This window comes from Ctenopharyngodon idella, chromosome 17 (genome assembly GCF_019924925.1).
Source record: "Ctenopharyngodon idella isolate HZGC_01 chromosome 17, HZGC01, whole genome shotgun sequence".
Lineage (NCBI taxonomy): Eukaryota > Metazoa > Chordata > Actinopteri > Cypriniformes > Xenocyprididae > Ctenopharyngodon > Ctenopharyngodon idella.
Genome location: NC_067236.1, coordinates 6,362,668 through 6,382,251, shown reverse-complemented (window position 1 = coordinate 6,382,251; position 19,584 = coordinate 6,362,668). Strand labels below are relative to the sequence as shown.

The following is a 19,584-nucleotide window of genomic DNA, read 5'->3' as shown; positions in this document are numbered from 1 at the left end:
ATGGTGCACCTTCGGCCGTGCAGATGTGGATCTCTTCACAACAAATTCTGATTCTGTTAACAGGAGTTTTCCCCATTAGCATCAGCTAACTGACACAATGCTCGTTCCTGTTACATCAGGGAACCAGGGTTCTTTTTTTTATTTTTTTTTTTCGTTTTTACAAATATAAAATGGCCATTTTCTAGCATACCCAGCCATTTTTTTTTATATCTAAAATTTAACACTTTACATTAGGTTTCAGTTGATATTATTATTTTAAAATATGTAAGTAATAACCCTATTTCTAGAGCTCCCTCAAAGTGTAGTTTTTCTTCCACACATGTGCATTTTGGAAAAGAAATGTGGTTAAAACAGATACTGTGATTATGGTTACCCTAATTATGCGCATAATTGTATTATTCTGTCTACATGAGTTTCAGCTTAATCACAGCACTGCCTTAATCGCATTATAGGGTGCATGTCATAGCCAGTATTTGATTCTAATGGCATTTTTGTTTACTTGTGTATAATATTTAGTCCCCATTTGATGCTCAATGCACTGGAATAACTTATTTTTCATAAAGAGATGTGAGGAACAGCGGAACTGATGCTGCAATCTATATGACAGACTTGACTTATGATGGATGCTCTTATCTGACATTTTTACAAACGACCCCCACCTTCAAATTCATAAGTCTGCAGAGTTCTTCGTTTTTTTTTTTTTCTTCTTCTTTGGTTTAAGGGTTCAGCCCCACATGTGTGTTCCAATAAGAGCTCCATCCCTGACGTCATGTCTGCAGGAGATTGGCTATATGGAGCTCGAGCACAAACTCCTGCCCTTGCACACACACACACGCGCTCAAACTTTTCTAAGAGTTTTCAAACTTCTGCTCGAGCTCAAATTGCGCGCACGCGAACTCTCTCGCCTCCTTGACTCCCGATTTCCCCGATTTCCGTTTCGTGCTTTGAAACTTTCTTTCACTCCAAGCATTTTCCCACTCTTTTAAGTTATGTGTTTTCTTACGGCGAATAGATGACAGCGCGCAAGGGTTTACAACTGCTTCACACGCGACAGAGTGTAGCTGCACTTCTATAGTTTTATTTTTGTATCTTTCTTTCTATAGTGTGTGTGTATATATATAGTACAGAGTGTTTCTTTAAAACTTCCCCTACACTTTCACTTCTAATGGATATGGCTGTGCTCATGTGGGACATCATTGTTTCTCTAACGTTATTTATTTCTCCGGCTTTGATTTCGGCGGATAAGAGCGGCTTCAGGAAACTGTACGTACTGCAGCCGGGACCGAGCGGTACGGACGGGGTTCACGTGAGCTCCATTTCATCGCTCTCAGGAGCGTCGGGACAGCCACACTCCTACAATGTGGAGCTCAAAGCCAGCTTCGGCGGCCAGGTCCGTACCCGCAGAATGGGTCACCAACCGAACCCGAGCATTCCGATCCGCCAGGACGCGCAGCCTGGCCGACACACAACCAGCCATCATATGAAAGTGTCAGGGTAAGATCAGAGGCAAATATATTAAAGTATATAACACTTTACATTGAATGTAGAACAATATACTTTTTTTATTAGAATGATAATTATGATGTACGAAACGATACCAATTACAACAGTAAAAACATAATGAATTGCAAAAATCACATATTGTGATTTTGTGTTATATTTTGATAAATGAATATTAGTATTTTTTTTAAAAATGTTTTTATCCAAAGTTGTTTTGCAGTCTAAAAGGTCACAAAGTTCATTATCCAAACAATTAACAAGTTACTTTACCTGACAGTGAATACCAATATTGAGTGCTTTTCTTTAGAGACCCACCAAAAGGTGCTGTTATTGATTACGTTGAAAACTGAAGATTGGTACAAATATTAGTCAAATCAATTACTGACCTGAGCTGTTAAAAATAAATATAAAAATTAGCCATAAGAAAAAAATGATATGAAAGCAAAATTCTATAAACTATAAGTGATGTGTGCATTGTAATGAGAAACTTAAACTGTTAATAGAAATAAGAATGTGAATGTTGTAATTCCATTGGAGGTTTGAATCTTGCTTTTGATCGCCAGTGATGTGTTAACAGCCAGATGTCATTAAGCGCAGATAAATTCAATAAGGCAGCGAGTCTACAGTGATCATAACATTCTAAAAAAGCACAGTAACATCTGTTGTTTCAGGAAGCCACATGAGCCAGTTTAAATGTAGGCTACCGGCTCCCCTAGCAATGAACCTGATGCCCCTTAAAAAGTTTCAGCAGGCCATTCACAAGATTTTTCCACATTCCCTATAATCACAAAGAGTATTGAGTGTATCCCAGCCTTGTATTTCTTCATATTTTCTGTACTTTGGATCAGTTCCTCTTACTTTGCAGTGAAGTACAGTATGAAATAGCACAGTGGGAATAAGAGGACTGATTATATTGGAGCCTCAACCAGCTTTGGCCCCGGGCCCTCACGTCACTTCAGTGAGAGCAGACTTATGTCAGAAACCGCTCTGGGTGGGCGAGGAGATTTACCGGGGTGGGGGTGGGGGGTGTCTGGGGGTTACAGTAAGGTTAGTATGTTCATTCGGTTTGTGCGTGAGTGTGACTGTTGATGTCATTGCAGAGTGAACGTCTGTGGGGGGCAGTGCTGTGTTGGTTGGAGCAAGACCCCAGGATCTCAGCGCTGCACAAAACGTGAGTTATGACGATTCTTTTGTATCATGCATGTGCTTGGGTTCTCTTAAATCTTTGTTCTGCACTACACCACTTGAACTTACCTTAAAAACTTGCTTGGACAAGGGAATCCCTTTAATCACCCTGGAAGTCAAGTTCAGAATGGTGTATTTGCTTTAGTTTTGCTACAGATGGTGGGTCTCAAGTAAAATTCGTTTTCAACAAAATTAGTTAACCAGTCTGGAAGAGGGGGTTGAGATTGTCTGATTAGGAAGGGCTTAAGCTTTTAACACAAAAGTTGCAGGTTCCATCGTGTTTAGGGATCATCTAAGAGTTACCAATTCTGGACATCATTTACTGATCACATACTGAGGTTTCGGATTTACACTTATGCCCCTTTGGCTCCAAACCCACGCTATGTGCTTTTGAGCAAGACATTCAGCTGTCTTGCTCCATAGTCTCACTGCAATGCATTGTTCAGAAACACCCTCTGGATGCAAAGGCGTACTAAATATAAGCAAGAAGAATTAAATTCACATATTAAACTAATGGTTTAGAGCTCTATATGTCAGAAATGTCTTAAAGGGATGGTTGAAAGTTCTGTCATCACAGAAGAATTAAAGTCATACAGGTTTGGGTCAACATAAGGGTTTTATGTCATTCCAAACCTGTATGACTTTAATTATTTTGTGGAATAAACACACACACACACACACACACACACACACAAAAGATACTTTAAAATGTTTTTTTTTTTGTCGCAATGCAATGAAAGTCAGTGGGGTCAAGTGTTGTTTTGGACCCCTTTGACTTTTATTGAATGGACAAAAACTTTTCAAAATATTTTTTGTGTGTTTCACTGAAGAATTAAAGTCATACAGGTTTGGAACAACATGAGGGTAAGTAAATGAGTAAATGAATTTTCATTTTTGCCTAAACTATCTCTTTAATGCCATGAGCAGTTGCTGTAGAAAAAGTGTCATAAGCTGAGGCATTTTATAGCGTCCTTCATAAATAACCAGACAGACAGCTGCAGTGCCCACCTGTGAGTGGAGACAAAACGGTCTCCGTCAGATCTTAAGTGGTGGCGGCGGATGGTATGTGATAGCGTATATCAGCAAACACAGTATATCACAACATGTTCAAGTTACAAGCAAATCTAAACATTAATCTGCAAGCTATCGCACACAAAATCAGAGCATCAACATGTGAAGTAAAACTATGGGGTTTGTAATGTAAAGAAATGCAAAACATGACAGATTTTTGAATAATCTATCAGCATTTTAAAATTCTGTAAATGACTGAAATGTTTCAGTTAATATAATAGACAGAAAATACACAGGCACAAAACTTGAAATATAATAATAGAAAACAAAGATAGTAGTAGTACTGGGGGAGTACTGCAGAGAGTATGATAACCCAGTGAAAGGGCTGGATCAGTTTGTCCTTAGCCTGTGTGTTACTGCCAGCAGGTTATATAAGAACCGGCCACTGTATGTGTGGAAGTACGTGGAGGCCACTGAGGAAAAGCAGGAGTTGCGCCTCCACCCTCTGTCTGAGTCTTACCTCCAGCACACATTCCTCTTACCCACCTTTTACACATATCCTAGACGATCAATATTGTGTCTACATCCCGTCTCCAGTGACATTCCTCCTTCCTTCCCCTTGTTTTTCAGGAATGATAAATTGAAATTTTGTGTGTATGGTCTATGGTACCTCCAAGATTGTGTCTTGGATGTCTGCTGCATTTTGACAAAGTGTTTTGTCTTGGAGCCTTCCGTCGAACATCAGGTGTACATTTTACTAGTGCAGTGATTATGCAGACAATTTCATCCGTGATCTTACTCATACATTAAAGTCAGTCTTGGTTCTATATTTGATGGATATGGTTTTGTTTCTCAGGGGCTTTTCTGCAAACTACTAAGCCATAGAGAATATGGGTTTTTGCAGATAGTTTGTAATTTTTCAGTGGCAGATACTTTATCTTTTTACAGCTTAATATTTTGAGACGACTACATGTCAACCATTTAATCAGGTTGATTTCTTTAAAAGTGGAAACACTATTAAGATACTGCTCTATTTGTTTGAGCCTGACACAGCAACACTGATTTAACCAAATACGTGAGTGGGGTGGGACTATTTGTTGGACTGCTTAAACAGACTGATGTTTTGAAAGCACTACAGAACCACGAGTTGGTCTAAAACCTTTAGAATAGCAATATTGTACCAATATTGCCAGTTACTTTTGTCCTTGTCATTTTTCTAAGGAAAAATTTCCAAACAAAGCTAAAGAAGAATTCATTGTCACACCTCTCCAAGAAAACACAGTAGTGGCATTTTGATCTTGAACAAATGGTATTGTAAATGAGTGTAATCTGTAAATAAGTGATTCTGTATTTTTTTTCACTGCTGAACTAATCATTGCTTTTGAAGGAATTGGTTGAGTGAATTATTCAGTGACTCATTCATAAAGACAGTCACTTGTTACGACCTACTCTGGTAGAACGATATAAGCTGCACTAGAGTCACTAAAAATCCCCAACACTAATACACAGTAAAGTCTGCTACAATGTAAAGTAGTGAGTGTACAGCTTGTATAACAGTTTAAATTTGCTGTCCCCTCAAAATAACTCAACACACAGCCATTAATATCTAAACCGCTGGCCACAAAAGTGAGTACACCCCTAAGTAAAAATGTCAAAATTGGGCCCAATTAGCTATTTTCTCTCACCGGTGTCATGTGACTCGTTAGTGTTACAAGGTCTCAGGTGTGAATGAGGAGCAGGTGTGTTAAATTTGGTGTTATCGCTCTCACTCTCTCATACTGGTCACTGGAAGTTCAACATGGCACCTCATGGCAAAGAACTCTCTGAGGATCTGAAAAAAAGAATTGTTGCTCTACATAAAGATGGCGTAGGCTATAAGAAGATTGCCAAGACCCTGAAACTGAGCTGCAGCACGGTGACCAAGACCATACAGCGGTTTAACAGGACAGGTTCCACTCAGAACAGGCCTCGCCATGGTCGACCAAAGAAGTTGAGTGCACATGCTCAGCGTCATATCCAGAGGTTGTGTTTGGGAAATAGACATATGAGTGTTGCCAGCATTGCTGCAGAGGTTGAAGGGGTGGGGGGTCAGCCTCTCAGTGCTCAGACCATACGCCACACATTGCATCAAATTGGTCTGCATGGCTGTCGTCCCAGAAGGAAGCCTCTTCTAAAGATGATGCACAAGAAAGCCTGCAAACAGTTTGCTGAAGACAAGCAGACTAAGGACATGGATTACTGGAACCATGTCCTGTGGTCTGATGAGACCAAGATAAACTTATTTGGTTCAGATGGTGTCAAGCGTGTGTGGCGGCAAACGGGTGAGGAGTACAAAGACAAGTGTGTCTTGCCTACAGTCAAGCATGGTGGTGGGAGTGTCATGGTCTGGGGCTGCATGAGTGCTGCCGGCACTGGGGAGCTACAGTTCATTGAGGGAACCATGAATGCCAACATGTACTGTGACATACTGAAGCAGAGCATGATCCCCTTTCTTTGGAGACTGGGCCGCAGGGCAGTATTCCAACATGATAACGACCCCAAACACACCTCCAAGACGACCACTGCTTTGCTAAAGAATGTCTCCAGACCTAAACCCTATTGAGCAACCTCAAATGGAAGGTGGAGGAGCGCAAGGTCTCTACCATCCACCAGCTCTGTGATGTTGTCATGGAGTGGAAGAGGACTCCAGTGGCAACCTGTGAAGCTCTGGTGAACTCCATGCCCAAGAGGGTTAAGGCACCGCTGGAAAATAATGGTGGCCACACAAAATATTGACACTTCGGTCCCAATTTGGACATTTTCACTTAGGGGTGTACTCACTTTTGTGGCCAGCGGTTTAGACATTAATGGCTTTGTGTTGAGTTATTTTGAGGGGACAGCAAATTTTCACTGTTATACAAGCTGTACACTCACTACTTTACATTGTAGCAAAGTGTCATTTCTTCAGTGTTGTCACATGAAAAGATATAATAAAATATTTACAAAAATGTGAGGGGTGTACTCACTTCTGTGAGATACTGTGTGTGTGTGTGTGTGTGTATATATATATATATATATATATATATATATATAATATATATAATAGTGAGACAAAGAGGGAGAAAAAGAGAACCCCATGTTTACAAAAAGAGGCCCTGTTTACACGGGCAGAAGAATCACTTTGCAGGCCATCTGGAGCGAACCCAGAGCACATTCCTGCTTAGCCATCCCTTTTATTTTCAATAGAGGCGTCTATAGTTTGATGTCAGCTGCACAGTGAGTGGCCTGAGAGCCCTTAAATTTGAGCTGAAATGTAACAGAACGTTTTTAATGGAAGACCTTGCAGGAAAATTGAGTGTGGAAAAGGGAAGCCTCTTTAACGCCTCAGAAAATGTCTCTATGACCGTTTTTCTGCTGACTCAGGAGATCTTGGGTTTATATTGTTTTTATTATGTTATACCACTATATTGTCACTAAACCATTTGTTTTTATGTTATGCCAACCTTTTGTGAAAGGTTATTCTCTTAGAACAGAATCCAGTATTTCTGCCAAATCGCTGGCGTCAGCCCATAAACGTGCCTTATGATAGGGTCACCATTATGTATTATGTAAGTAAATTAAGAATAAAATATGACCTTTTTCGTTCATCTGACAGCAGCATTAGATGTTGTAATTCATGATGACTGGGACATAGCAGCTAGAATTAATCATGGGTCTACTATTTTTCATCGGTTTCATTGCTCATATATTTTTCTATATAGGGGAAAAATGAAAAAGTCCAGGTTGTAGCCAGTACCTCCCCTTGTCTCTATATATCTTCCTCTCCATTTGTGTTTTAGAATTACTATGTCTCCGCTCTCCACCTCTCCTGTCTCAAAAGATAGACCTGATCGTAAATTTTCCTGCTAAATGTTTAATGGGGTTTGATTTTTCAGGTTTTAACGCTCACCTCACTCAGAAAGTGCTAACAAAGAGAATTGTCTGAATAGAAGCAGCTTTTGTTTTTCCTGGCTGGTTCTTCCGAGCTGCATGGAACTTCGTAGGTGAAGTGTTTTATCCGGAGCTGTCAGTCATCCAGGAGTCCTGTTATTGTACAGTGCAGAGGGGCACTCGGATATTGGCCTTCTTATTTTACCACCAGGATATTGCACTCCAGTTCTTTATCTCTAACAGAACAGGAAGAGTCTTAATCCAGGTTCGTTTTTGGCTCATCATGTCCTATAAATAAATAACAATGTAGACCAGTGGCCAACTTACATGCACTGCTAAATATTTGAGCATTGCACTATTAAACTTAGTTGAAACATAACCCTACATATAAACTAAATATTTACGGAAGACTTCAACCAGGAGTAATAGTTGGAAAAAACTGGCAGACCAATTGGATTGCATCAATGAGCTCATGTTTTAACTGACAGATAAATGATGTTGACATTTACACTCGTTTATATTTGGAGAGAGGGAACTTTATGTGAGTAAATGAGTTCTTAGCAGCTCTCCAGCATGAAACCAATCTTAACGGTGAACTTTGCATTGTGCCTTACCCTGTCATTTGAGCATGCCAGGGTTTCAACACACAAAAAAATACATTAAGGTCCGATGAGGTCCGATTCAACAGATGAGCTACTGTAGCTCAAATTGCTTAAGAAGTTAATGCTGGTTCTGATAGAAAGGTGTCAGAACACACAGTGCATCACAGTTTGTTGCGTTTGGGGCTGCATAGCTGCAGACCAGTCAGGGTGCCCATGCCGACCCCTGTCCACCACCGAAAGCACCAACAGTGGGCATGTGAGCATCAGAACTGGACCACAAAGCAATGGAAGAAGGTGGCTTGATCGGATCAATCAAATTTTCTTTCACATCACGTGGATGGCCGGGTGCGTGTGCAGTGCTTACCTGGGGAACACATGGCACCAGGATGCGCTATGGGAAGAAGGCAAGCCGGCGGAGGCAGTGTGATGCTTTGGGCAATGTTCTGCTGGGAAACCTTGGGTCCTGCCACCCATGTGGATGTTACTTTGACACGTACCACCTACCTAAGCATTGTTGCAGACCATGTACACCCTTTCATGAAAAACGGTATTCCCTGGTAGCTGTGGCCTCTTTCAGGAGGATAATGCACCCTGCCACAAAGTAAAAATGGTTCAATAATGGTTTGAGTATCACAAGTTTTTCCCCTGATCTCAATCCAATCAAGCATCTGTGGGATGAGTTGAACAAACAAGTCCGATCCATGGAGGCCCCACCTCGCAACTTACAGGACTTAAAGGATCTGCTGCTAACATCTTGGTGCCAGATACCACAGCACACCTTCAGGGGTCTACTGGAGTCCATGCCTTGACGATTCAGGGCTGTTTTGGCAGCAAAAGGGGGACCAACACAATATTAGGAAGGTGGTCATAATGTTATGCCTGATCAGTGTATATAGTACATAGTATTATGCTTATTCTGTTTCTGTTCAACTGCACATTACTTTACGGAGAACTAGCTAAGTCTTGCCTTAAGAACAAATGGTGCAACTTAGTTCAGACTAAGCAGTAGTGATTAAGCCCTTAGTGAACTTTATGTCCCAATTTAAATGAGACCGGCAGGTGCAGCACTGTCGCCTCACAGCAAGAAGGCTCCCGGTTTGAGCCCCGGCTGAGCCAGGAGTCAATTCTGTGTGCAGTTTGCATGTTCTCCCCAGTTTCCTCCAAGTGCTTCAGTTTTCTCCCATGGTTATATGGATTGGCCAAATTGGCCGTAGGTGTGAATGCGTGTGTATGTGTGAGCCATGCCATGTAAATGGGGAGGGTTGGGGAAAGACCTGGCAACCTACCCCGCAAAAACATTGGCAAGAAAATTCATGGACAGTCTCTCGCATATGGCGAGAGATGGCCAGAGAATCACCAAGAGTTGGATATGACTGAAATGGTAATATAGACAGATAGATACGCTTGTCATAACGGACATAAAGCGACAAGCAATAAAAGCTTCATGTTAATCCGTGTCCAGGTAGAAAAATGGCTTGTTACTGGAATCTTGTTGGTTAGGATGCAGTGTTAAAATATAACTTAACAGATTTCTGAGAAACAGAATTGATTGTGACTGTGAAAAACTAGCAGACATGTTTGAAAGCTGTTTGAACGGATGTCATGAAGTGAGCCTAGTTTCGGTCTATAGAATGACTGCCACCTTGTTGTTCTCTCTTCCTTGAGGAGTTTTTGTGTTTGGATTCAACATGTGATATGCATTTAGAAGCTTCTCAGACTTTCCTTGAGTTCTTTATTGGATTGAGATCATCAGGAAGCATTCAGAGCATTTTTGTTTTTCTCAGACAGACGTGGGTTTGGGGGAGTTGATGGGTGATTTAATTTGTCTGCACATTGCGCACAATGGAAGCCTATGTAGCAATGAAGAGCTTGCGGATGGTGAAAACTATAATGTAAATTTAGGACCAGAGTAAAATTTTTGAATTGATGACAGCTTCGATTTAATGCCACTACATAATTTAATGTCTAATTTATAGTTTGTTTTACTAGTTTTACAACATGTAAAATGCAATGAATGCTCATGTCTTTCCTCTGAGCCTGGATTTCTCATATTGCTCATCTGAAGTGTTTGAGTGTTTTTCCTGAGCTCAGGCATGTGTGCACAGCTCACCACCGAAAGACTGCTCAGTCTATTTCGTCCCTCAACTGAACACGGCCCAAAACGTTCACGTCCCTCGCCAGATAAAACACAACATGAAAATATTTCACCTGGGCTCCACAGCACGGCAGAGAGACAGATACGTTTTTCCTGGCTATCCGTGCTGAAAAAATGTCCTAGATCTGCAGGAACAGGTGACTAACTTGAGGAACCTGCTGTGATGGGCCTGAACTAGAGAAGAGCTCAACTCTGGTTCTCCGAATTCACTAGTTGCACCCCTCTTGCATGTGGTAATTCACTACAGACAAAATAAATTCTGTCATCAGTTGTCATTTCAAGCTAGTTTGTAATGACATGAGGTTGAGTAAATGATGACAGAATTATCTTTTTTTTGGTGAACTATCACGTTAAGGGTAATAAAAATGCTTATTTCTCCAGTTTAATTAAAGCATGGCTTGTTAGAGAAGAGTTTGATGTATCAGTATCTCCACGACAACTTGTGAAATGCCTCTCCTGTCTGCTCACACTGCAGGCTTCCAGTCCTCAGGCAGTAGCTTAGCATGCTAACCCACATGTTACTTTCTTGTTCTAGCAAATGCAAGTTGTACCTTTCAGATTCAACACATTTGAAGACGTTAGAGCTGTTGGAGAGCTCTGCAGCCTACAGATCCTCTTGAATGAGCTCTTAGATGTGTTACACATATAAAGCTCAGCGGAGAAACGGCCCGACCGCAGTCTCCTTTAATTGGCTCTGTGTCTGCTGTGAAATACTAGCAGACTGAAATGGGCTTATCGACCATTCTGTCTGGGCGCATTCAGCTGTGCGTGAGCTCCTACACCACTGAGCACGTTGAGGGTACAATGCAACACATTTAACACCGATTTCAATATTGACTTTAGGGGATAAAACTAAGAAGAAGCTTGGACATGTTGGAATTACCTAGCTTTGCTCCCTGTAGCCCGGCCATCTGAGTCAGCAACATCGCCCTTTTATTTCTCTCTCATGCTCTCTTTATCAGTCTGCCTTTCTGAGGCCTAACTTTGTCTTTTTTTTTGCTGCTGTTCAGTTTAGTCAGCACTCAGCAGGAAGGTTTGTTTGAAGAGGCATTGAGCAGAACGTTTAACCTCCACATTGTACGGTAGCCCATAGCATTAGTCATGAGGGTTGATAAGATGCTCTTACCAAACTTATGATGTACTGACTTACAGCTGCACTCTGTACAAGTTACATTCTATATTTATATGGAGAGACAGGGTGCTTTGTGTGGTAACTATGTGTGTTATATGGGGGTAGTAGGGTTAACTCAGTGTGTCATTGACCAATTTGATTCTCAATGGCTGATGCCAATAGTGGCCTGGGTGGCCAAAATAATGCTGGTGTACACTATTGTTCAAACTATCAGTTTGGGGTTTTTGAGAGTTTTTTTTTTTTTTTTTTAAAGAAATCTCATGCTCAGCTTTTTTTAATTAAAAAATAAATAAAAAACATAATGTTGTGAAATGTTATAATAATTTAAAATAACTTTTTTATTTTTAATACAGTGGGTACGGAAAGTATTCAGACCCCCTTAAATTTTTCACTCTTTGTTATATTGCAGCCATTTGCTAAAATCATTTAAGTTCATTTTTTCCCTCATTAATGTACACACAGCACCCCATATTGACAGAAAAACACAGAATTGTTGACATTTTTGCAGATTTATTAAAAAAGAAAAACTGAAATATCACATGGTCCTAAGTATTCAGACCCTTTGCTCAGTATTTAGTAGAAGCACCCTTTTGATCTAATACAGCCATGAGTCTTTTTGGGAAAGATGCAACAAGTTTTTCACACCTGGATTTGGGGATCCTCTGCCATTCCTCCTTGCAGATCCTCTCCAGTTCTGTCAGGTTGGATGGTAAACGTTGGTGGACAGCCATTTTTAGGTCTCTCCAGAGATGCTCAATTGGGTTTAAGTCAGGGCTCTGGCTGGGCCATTCAAGAACAGTCACGGAGTTGTTGTGAAGCCACTCCTTCATTATTTTAGCGGTGTGCTTAGGGTCATTGTCTTATTGGAAGGTAAACCTTCGGCCCAGTCTGAGGTCCTGAGCACTCTGGAGAAGGTTTTCGTCCAGGATATCCCTGTACTTGGCCGCATTCATCTTTTCCTCGATTGCAACCAGTCGTCCTGTCCCTGCAGCTGAAAAACACCCCCACAGCATGATGCTGCCACCACCATGCTTCACTGTTGGGACTGTATTGGACAGGTGATGAGCAGTGCCTGGTTTTCTCCACACATACCGCTTAGAATTAAGGCCAGAAAGTTCTATCTTGGTCTCATCAGACCAGAGAATCTTATTTTTCACCATCTTTAGCAAACTCCATGTGGGCTTTTATGTGTCTTGCACTGAGGAGAGGCTTCCTTCGGGCCACTCTGCCATAAAGCCCCGACTGGTGAAGGGCTGCAGTGATGGTTGACTTTCTACAACTTTCTCCCATCTCCCGACTGCATCTCTGGAGCTCAGCCACAGTGATCTTTGGGTTCTTCTTTACCTCTCTCACCAAGGCTCTTCTCCCCCGATAGCTCAGTTTGGCCGGACGGCCAGCTCTAGGAAGGGTTCTGGTCGTCCCAAACGTCTTCCATTTAAGGATTATGGAGGCCACTGTGCTCTTAGGAACCTTAAGTGCAGCAGAAATTTTTTTGTAACCTTGGCCAGATCTGTGCCTTGCCACAATTCTGTCTCTGAGCTCTTCAGGCAGTTCCTTTGACCTCATGATTCTCATTTGCTCTGACATGCACTGTGAGCTGTAAGGTCTTATATAGACAGGTGTGTGGCTTTCCTAATCAAGTCCAATCAGTATAATCAAACACAGCTGGACTCAAATGAAGGTGTAGAACCATCTCAAGGATGATCAGAAGAAATGGACAGCACCTGAGTTAAATATATGAGTGTCACAGCAAAGGGTCTGAATACTTAGGACCATGTGATATTTCAGTTTTTCTTTTTTAATAAATCTGCAAAAATGTCAACAATTCTGTGTTTTTCTGTCAATATGGGGTGCTGTGTGTACATTGAGAAAAAAAAATGAACTTAAATGATTTTAGCAAAGGGCTGCAATATAACAAAGAGTGAAAAATTTAAGGGGGTCTGAATACTTTCCATACCCACTGTATATTAACTTTTTCAAATTTAATTTAATTTATTCCTTTCGTGGCAAAGCAGCAATTATCCAGTCTTCAGTGTCATTCTAATATGCTGATTTCTCAAGAAACATTTCTTATTATTATCAAAAACAGATGTTCTGCTTAATATGTTTGTGGACACCATGATACATTTTTTCAGGATTCTTTGATCAATAGAAAGTTTGTAAGAACTATTTGAAATAGAAATCTTTCATAGCATCATAAAATCTTTACTCTCACATTTGATCAATTTAATGCATCCTTGCTATATAAAAGTAATATTTCTTTCAAAAAAAAAAAAAAAGAAACTTACTGACCCCAAAATTTTGAACTGTATGTGATAATATGTGATATAAGTGAGTTTAACTATCCAATTTAGTTTAATATTTCTATGTAATTTTTACATGAAATTCACTACAAATATTTGAAACCCAATTGGACATTATTCATTGACTAGGCTGTTGGCAGATTTTGCACGTCTCATTTTGTGTTCCACAGAACAATGAAAGTCAAATGAGAACAGAATTTTAATTTGCACTGTACTGTTCCTTTAACTCATACAGCCCTTAACCTATATGTACATGTGTATGTTGGGGTGAGTTCTTTAGTTTAAAATAATGATTTTGTGTGTACAATTGTGCCCACATGTGTTTACGTTTTGTATATATGTGCGAGAGGAGGTGTACAAGGGCATGATATGAACAAGAACAATGTTCTTGTGTGCGCTCCGTTACTGAGGGCTGTCTCACTTTGTAACCCAGAGCCCCAGAGGGCCAATGAGGTACAGGGGAAAAAGAGGAAAAACCTAGTGAGGGTGGAAAAGAAAACAGAAATCCCCTGCTGTGGGTCATGTTAACTGAAATGAAAAACTCCTCAAACCAGGGAGAGTGGTTTTCATGATGTCATATTTGATGTAATCACTCTCACCACTGTCACAAGGCGTGTGTATAATAATTTGTGGTCATTAAATGCTCATTTTTATCCAGCTTGTGTGTGGTTTTGTATGTTCTAGCTATAGTTGTGAGCAAAATTCAATAAAAGCATGTTTAGATGTCATCGATTGAAAAATATAAATTAGATAAAATCTTAAGAATGCAGTGTAATGTGTTTATATAGTTTATATCTTCATTAAATATATATATAATATGATTTTCATTTCTATATAATGTTTTTTGTATACAAGTAAAATATGTAATTTTTGAAGACAACATTGCTTTTCTAAAACATACTGTACTCTAAAACCAGGACCACTAGGTCTGGAGCAGTTATGTATGAGGATGATAAGATGACTATCTTTAGCATTTTGTGTAGAGCAGCTGCTCTTCACTCTGATGTCATAGAATCTGTTGATGAGGTCATCCTTTCTAACGTCTGCCTTCAGCAATGGGCACTGATCCATTTCTTATTTAAGAATCTCCACAGCACTCAATCACTTAATGTGACTAACTGTAAATTTACTAATGAGCTGCAAGCTGCTCTGATTTTGTTGGTGCGTCTTTGTGTGTGTTAAATTGTCTGTTTTCATTGGCCACAGAGGCCGCTAGGCTCTTTGTAGTTGAATGACAGCTTTGTTCCTTCTGCCCAATGATGTAATTACAGACCACAAGTCAACACCCGGTTATCCACTCATTTTCCCTCTCTCTTGCTGTTTCTCTTCCAGTCTATCTTTCGGTTGCTCTTTCTTTCTCTCATGATATGTGCAGACAACAGTTCTGGCCTTCATTTTTTTAAAAACACATTTTGTTCCTCACCACGTAAAAAGTGTACAAAAACTATGAACTTACAGACTCTATAAAGTATTAATTATGCTAAAAATATTATAGAAAATATCCATTTTTCAGAGGTATATTTCATGTTAAGCATGGCATACTGTTGATTACCACAGACACATTTTTATTTGTATTCAAAAAGCCACTTTACACATCTTGAATTCTAATTGCACTATATATATGGAATTCATTTGTTTTATATGACATTTCATTATATGTTACATTATATTAATTGTATTATAAGATTGTATTACACTTTCATTGAATGAATTTTCTTTTCTTCATTACAGCTAACTGTACGCCACCATGCAAAAATGGAGGGATGTGTTTGCGGCCCCACATGTGTGTGTGTAAGCCAGGCTCTAAAGGCAAGTCCTGTGAACAGACCACTCTCCCTCCATCCTCTCATCCAACCGGACCACTAAACGGACACACCAATGGTGGACTTCCAAACGGAGGTCATACGAATGGATACCCCAATGGTCATAATGTAATTCCCCAGCGCCCCATTCCTCAGCAGATCTTCCCACAAAGCCAAGGTCAAGGGCCGTTACCGTTGCCCAGCACCAATGTGGGACATCTGACTCTGTCCATGAAGCCGTCACCTAATGGACCCATTCCTTATCAACCACAGTGAGTATGACGGCTGGATTCAGTCATTTATAGCCTTCTGCTGTTGTAAGACTGTCATGGTTTATGATGAATTTTCAGTCATGATGGTTGTCTGGCTTTGTGCTTTATGTGAATTTGGTCATTTAGGTCAACAATTGCATCTCAAACAGGCCAAAATATTCCTAATTGTTTATATTTATTAATAAAAGGACAATACAGAATTCCCATGGACAGATTTTTGACTTTCAGCATGAAGCCTGGTCTATGCTGTAAATGATTTCGGCCTAGAACATAGAGTCTTCGGTAGGAAAACCCATCTTACCGATGTGCAAAAAGTCCAACCACAGTTTTTTGTGAACTGGACATTATGGTTCAGAAATCAACATTTATAAACAATATTCTTTTTTTAGAGCCAGCACTGGTACTGTTAAGTGTCCAATGTATAGTAAATGTTTTTTTTTATTTATTGTTCTGTTTGTTTTTTGACAATCAAAAAGAAACTAATATTGCATTGAATAGTTAAATAATGAATGCACATATTTAATTACATTACAGTTCTTTCCTGTTGAATGTGTATGTAATGGCATTGTTGGGTGCTATTAAAAAAAAGTACTATATGGCAGCATTTATTGTTAAATCTGACATTTGAGAACCGATTATGCAACCTAAATGTTTGAATATTGGTAAAGAATATTGATAAACCGATAATCAGACTGTTCATTTAAGGATATGTGTTTTAGTTTAGCATAGTACAGCACACCACAAATTGGGTTGAGTAAGGTATTTTGGACTTTTTAGATTCCTCAGGCCCTTTGTCATTTTATTATTTTGGAATGAACTCCATAGCTCGATATTAATTCCAGACATCAGACTTGCAGATGTTAACAGTCTCTGCCCATTTCATGCCCCCTACTACTCAGCTTCTCAGCTTGGGTCTATTTTACAGAAATACCTACTGTTCTTAATTCTGACTCACTGAAAAACTTTTTACATGACTTACACTTGGGCTCTCACCAAATCGTGACTCCTGAACTCCTGATGTCAGCCTAGTTTTCTCCTTTAATTTTTGTTTGCCCTCAAAACACCATTTTTATGAGATTCCAAGGGTTTTGGGGGTCTGGCTCGGGGGTTGATTTGACTGCCATGGCTTTAGACAGCTGTGAAGTTCACTATCATATAGGACATGTAGCACAGCTTTCTTTCATCCTTCCTATCAGAGTAAATCAAACTGTAGACACTGAGTCAAAATCTCGAGTTGTGGGGGAAAGCCACAGAATTTGCCCCCATGTTGGTTCCAGGAAAAGCTGTAATGCTGCGGCAGGACAGGATATTGATGAATTCTACTTAAAATATTAATGAAAGCAGTTTATGTGCTGGGACTGACGTGCATTTTCAGCCAGAGTTTGGACGTTTCGGCTTGGTAATTGCTACCAGACCTGTCCTCGAAAGCTTCTGCGGGTTTCCACAGGGTTTATTGTGTGCATGGAGGAGGTAGGCCTCTCTCCAGAACTCCCCTTCCTCTCAGCTGCAGACAAACATCTTGCTCAACATTTGAGAGGAATTTCCTGCATTTTAGATATTTAGATTATTTTGAATATTATCAGTATATGTAATCAGTATTTAATTATATTTTTGATATAATATTTAGGTTACAAAAGCCAAAAAGACAAGGCTCTGAGTGTTGGTAGTGTTGTCAGGATACCAGAATTTACATAACATTTTGTGTTTATGTTAATATCTTGTCAAGACAGATGTTTTGAGCAAGAAATACACAAAGGCTTTATGGCAACCCACAGTCACCAGTCAGTCGAGCAGCCCTTGGGTGACTGTTCATTTATTTTATTTCATTTCATTTCTATTTATTTATTTATTTATTTTAGCATGATACCAAAGTGTCAAAACCCTGCCGTTCCATCTCATCAGTTTTGAAAACTGGTGAGTTACTGTCACCATGTTGGTTCTCTTAGACCTCGTCTGATGCCAAGGTAACTCATGGAAGAAAAGATTTATATATGCATAATTTTATACACAGAAATATTTAACATCATGTGTTGTTTTTAACATCACATTTCACATCACTGTTATTTTTGTCTTCAAATAGGACATGACAGTTATTAGCCCGCATTTCCTTCCAAAACCGACAGCACGAGTGAAAGGTTTATTGAAGCGCCGATTGAATGATTTGTTGGTGTGAGTGTGACAGGCAGCTGTGAGTCATCAGTTTGGGTTTATTGTAGTTTAGTGTAGTGAAGCTGTGGTTGGGTGTCATCACCGCAGAAACAGGTCAGTGACATGGTATTCAAACACTTGATGAACCTACTTGTATCGGCTAATTGTGGACAAGCATCTAGGAATATATAAATGTAAAAACATTTGACCTTTTAGAATCAAGTATTCTTGAGAACTGTGTAATCTTTTTGACATCTGAATGCGCTCTGTAACACTCGTAATACACACTGAAATATCGTAAGGTATCATTTCCAAACTGGTTTCATGTGGCATTATTTTACAGGTGTGAAGTGGGTTCAGTGCGCGACCGTTTTAGTGAAAATCATCTCTCTGCTACCATAATTTTGAATTTATCGACTTTATAGAGTTGAATTTGCAGAGGTCTTGTACTGATCTTATATATAGTGAGAAAGAGCTTTAAATTTATAGTTGAGTGAGTTTGTCTAGAAAATCTGATCCCTCCACAGGAACGTTGCTGATCATGGAAAGGAGTGAGACTGGCCCCTAGGCACTTTAGGAGAGATATAATACAGTGTTTTCTGTTGACGTTTAATTTTCCGAGCCTGGATCAATGCCGAGCATTGTGCTCGAGCTGTGTGGCACCCTGTATTTACTCTGATCCTATTGTTTAACTAAAGTGATTTAAGGTGTTTAATGTTGGAGGTTATGAAGAAGCCATGTAGTGTTTGTGCTCTGAGGATTTTTCTGTGTTGACTTTTCAAAATCTCAAGTAAACTCATGAATCCTTTGTTGCCAGTTTAGGTGACCTTTAGGTGAGCTGAACACTGAGACATTGGCCCTTATACTCAAAACGATAATTTGGAATTGACCATCAGTTTAGGGTATTGTTCACAGCTAATCAAATCAGAGTTTAGTCAAAAATAAGATTAAAAGTTAAAGTGAATAAGATAGCTTACAATATTATATGTAAAAGCAGTGATGTATATTCTTTCAAATGAGAATAAACATGATTAAGTTTTTTCGTGAGTTTAACCATTATCGTGCAGCCTAACTCACAAATCTCTTTGAATTGTTTGTTTTTCTGACACAATTAGTTTTTTTTCTCTTTTTTTTATGCATAAACCACACAAAATCATTGAATTCAAGGAACACATTTTATCTGTTCAAGCATTTCCAGGGAACCGAACCCATGACCTTTGTTTTGCTAGCATATAGGCAGACAGACAAGGTAAATCAAATACCCCTGTAATTAGTACCAATGGATATTGTGGCTACAGCTGTGTATAGATGGTTTGTGTGTATTAGTATGCAACACGTAAGATTCCTTCATATTAACACAGTGCATTGGGCTGCATTTTTAGGGACTTTTCTTTATAGTTTATGTAAATCAGCCCTGTGAGGAGCACATACTGACTCCACCATAGCATGATGTTACCGTTAGCCTCCAGCTATAAAAACTCACCCATAATAGAGCAGTGCTGTTAACACACACCTGGCTCTGTAACTCCTGTCAATCACTGAGGTCTGGAGTTCATCATTGCAGC

The 19,584-nt window shown here is 39.7% G+C and overlaps 1 protein-coding gene across 7 annotated transcripts in view; it reads left to right on the top strand.

The window, feature by feature from the left end:
* The first annotated feature begins 643 nt into the window (after window positions 1–643).
* ltbp1 (latent transforming growth factor beta binding protein 1) overlaps window positions 644–19,584 on the top strand; it is a 94,970-nt gene continuing 76,029 nt past the window's right edge. For 3 of the 7 annotated variants that reach the window (XM_051867250.1, XM_051867255.1, XM_051867252.1), the window contains exons 1-3: window positions 644–1,494; window positions 2,601–2,671; window positions 15,529–15,871. In XM_051867250.1, the coding sequence (XP_051723210.1) occupies window positions 1,166–1,494; window positions 2,601–2,671; window positions 15,529–15,871 (743 nt within the window). In that variant the 5' untranslated portion in view covers window positions 644–1,165. The remainder of the gene's footprint in view (window positions 1,495–2,600; window positions 2,672–15,528; window positions 15,872–19,584) is intronic. The other 4 variants (XM_051867253.1, XM_051867256.1, XM_051867249.1 and 1 more) reach the window with 2 other exon arrangements.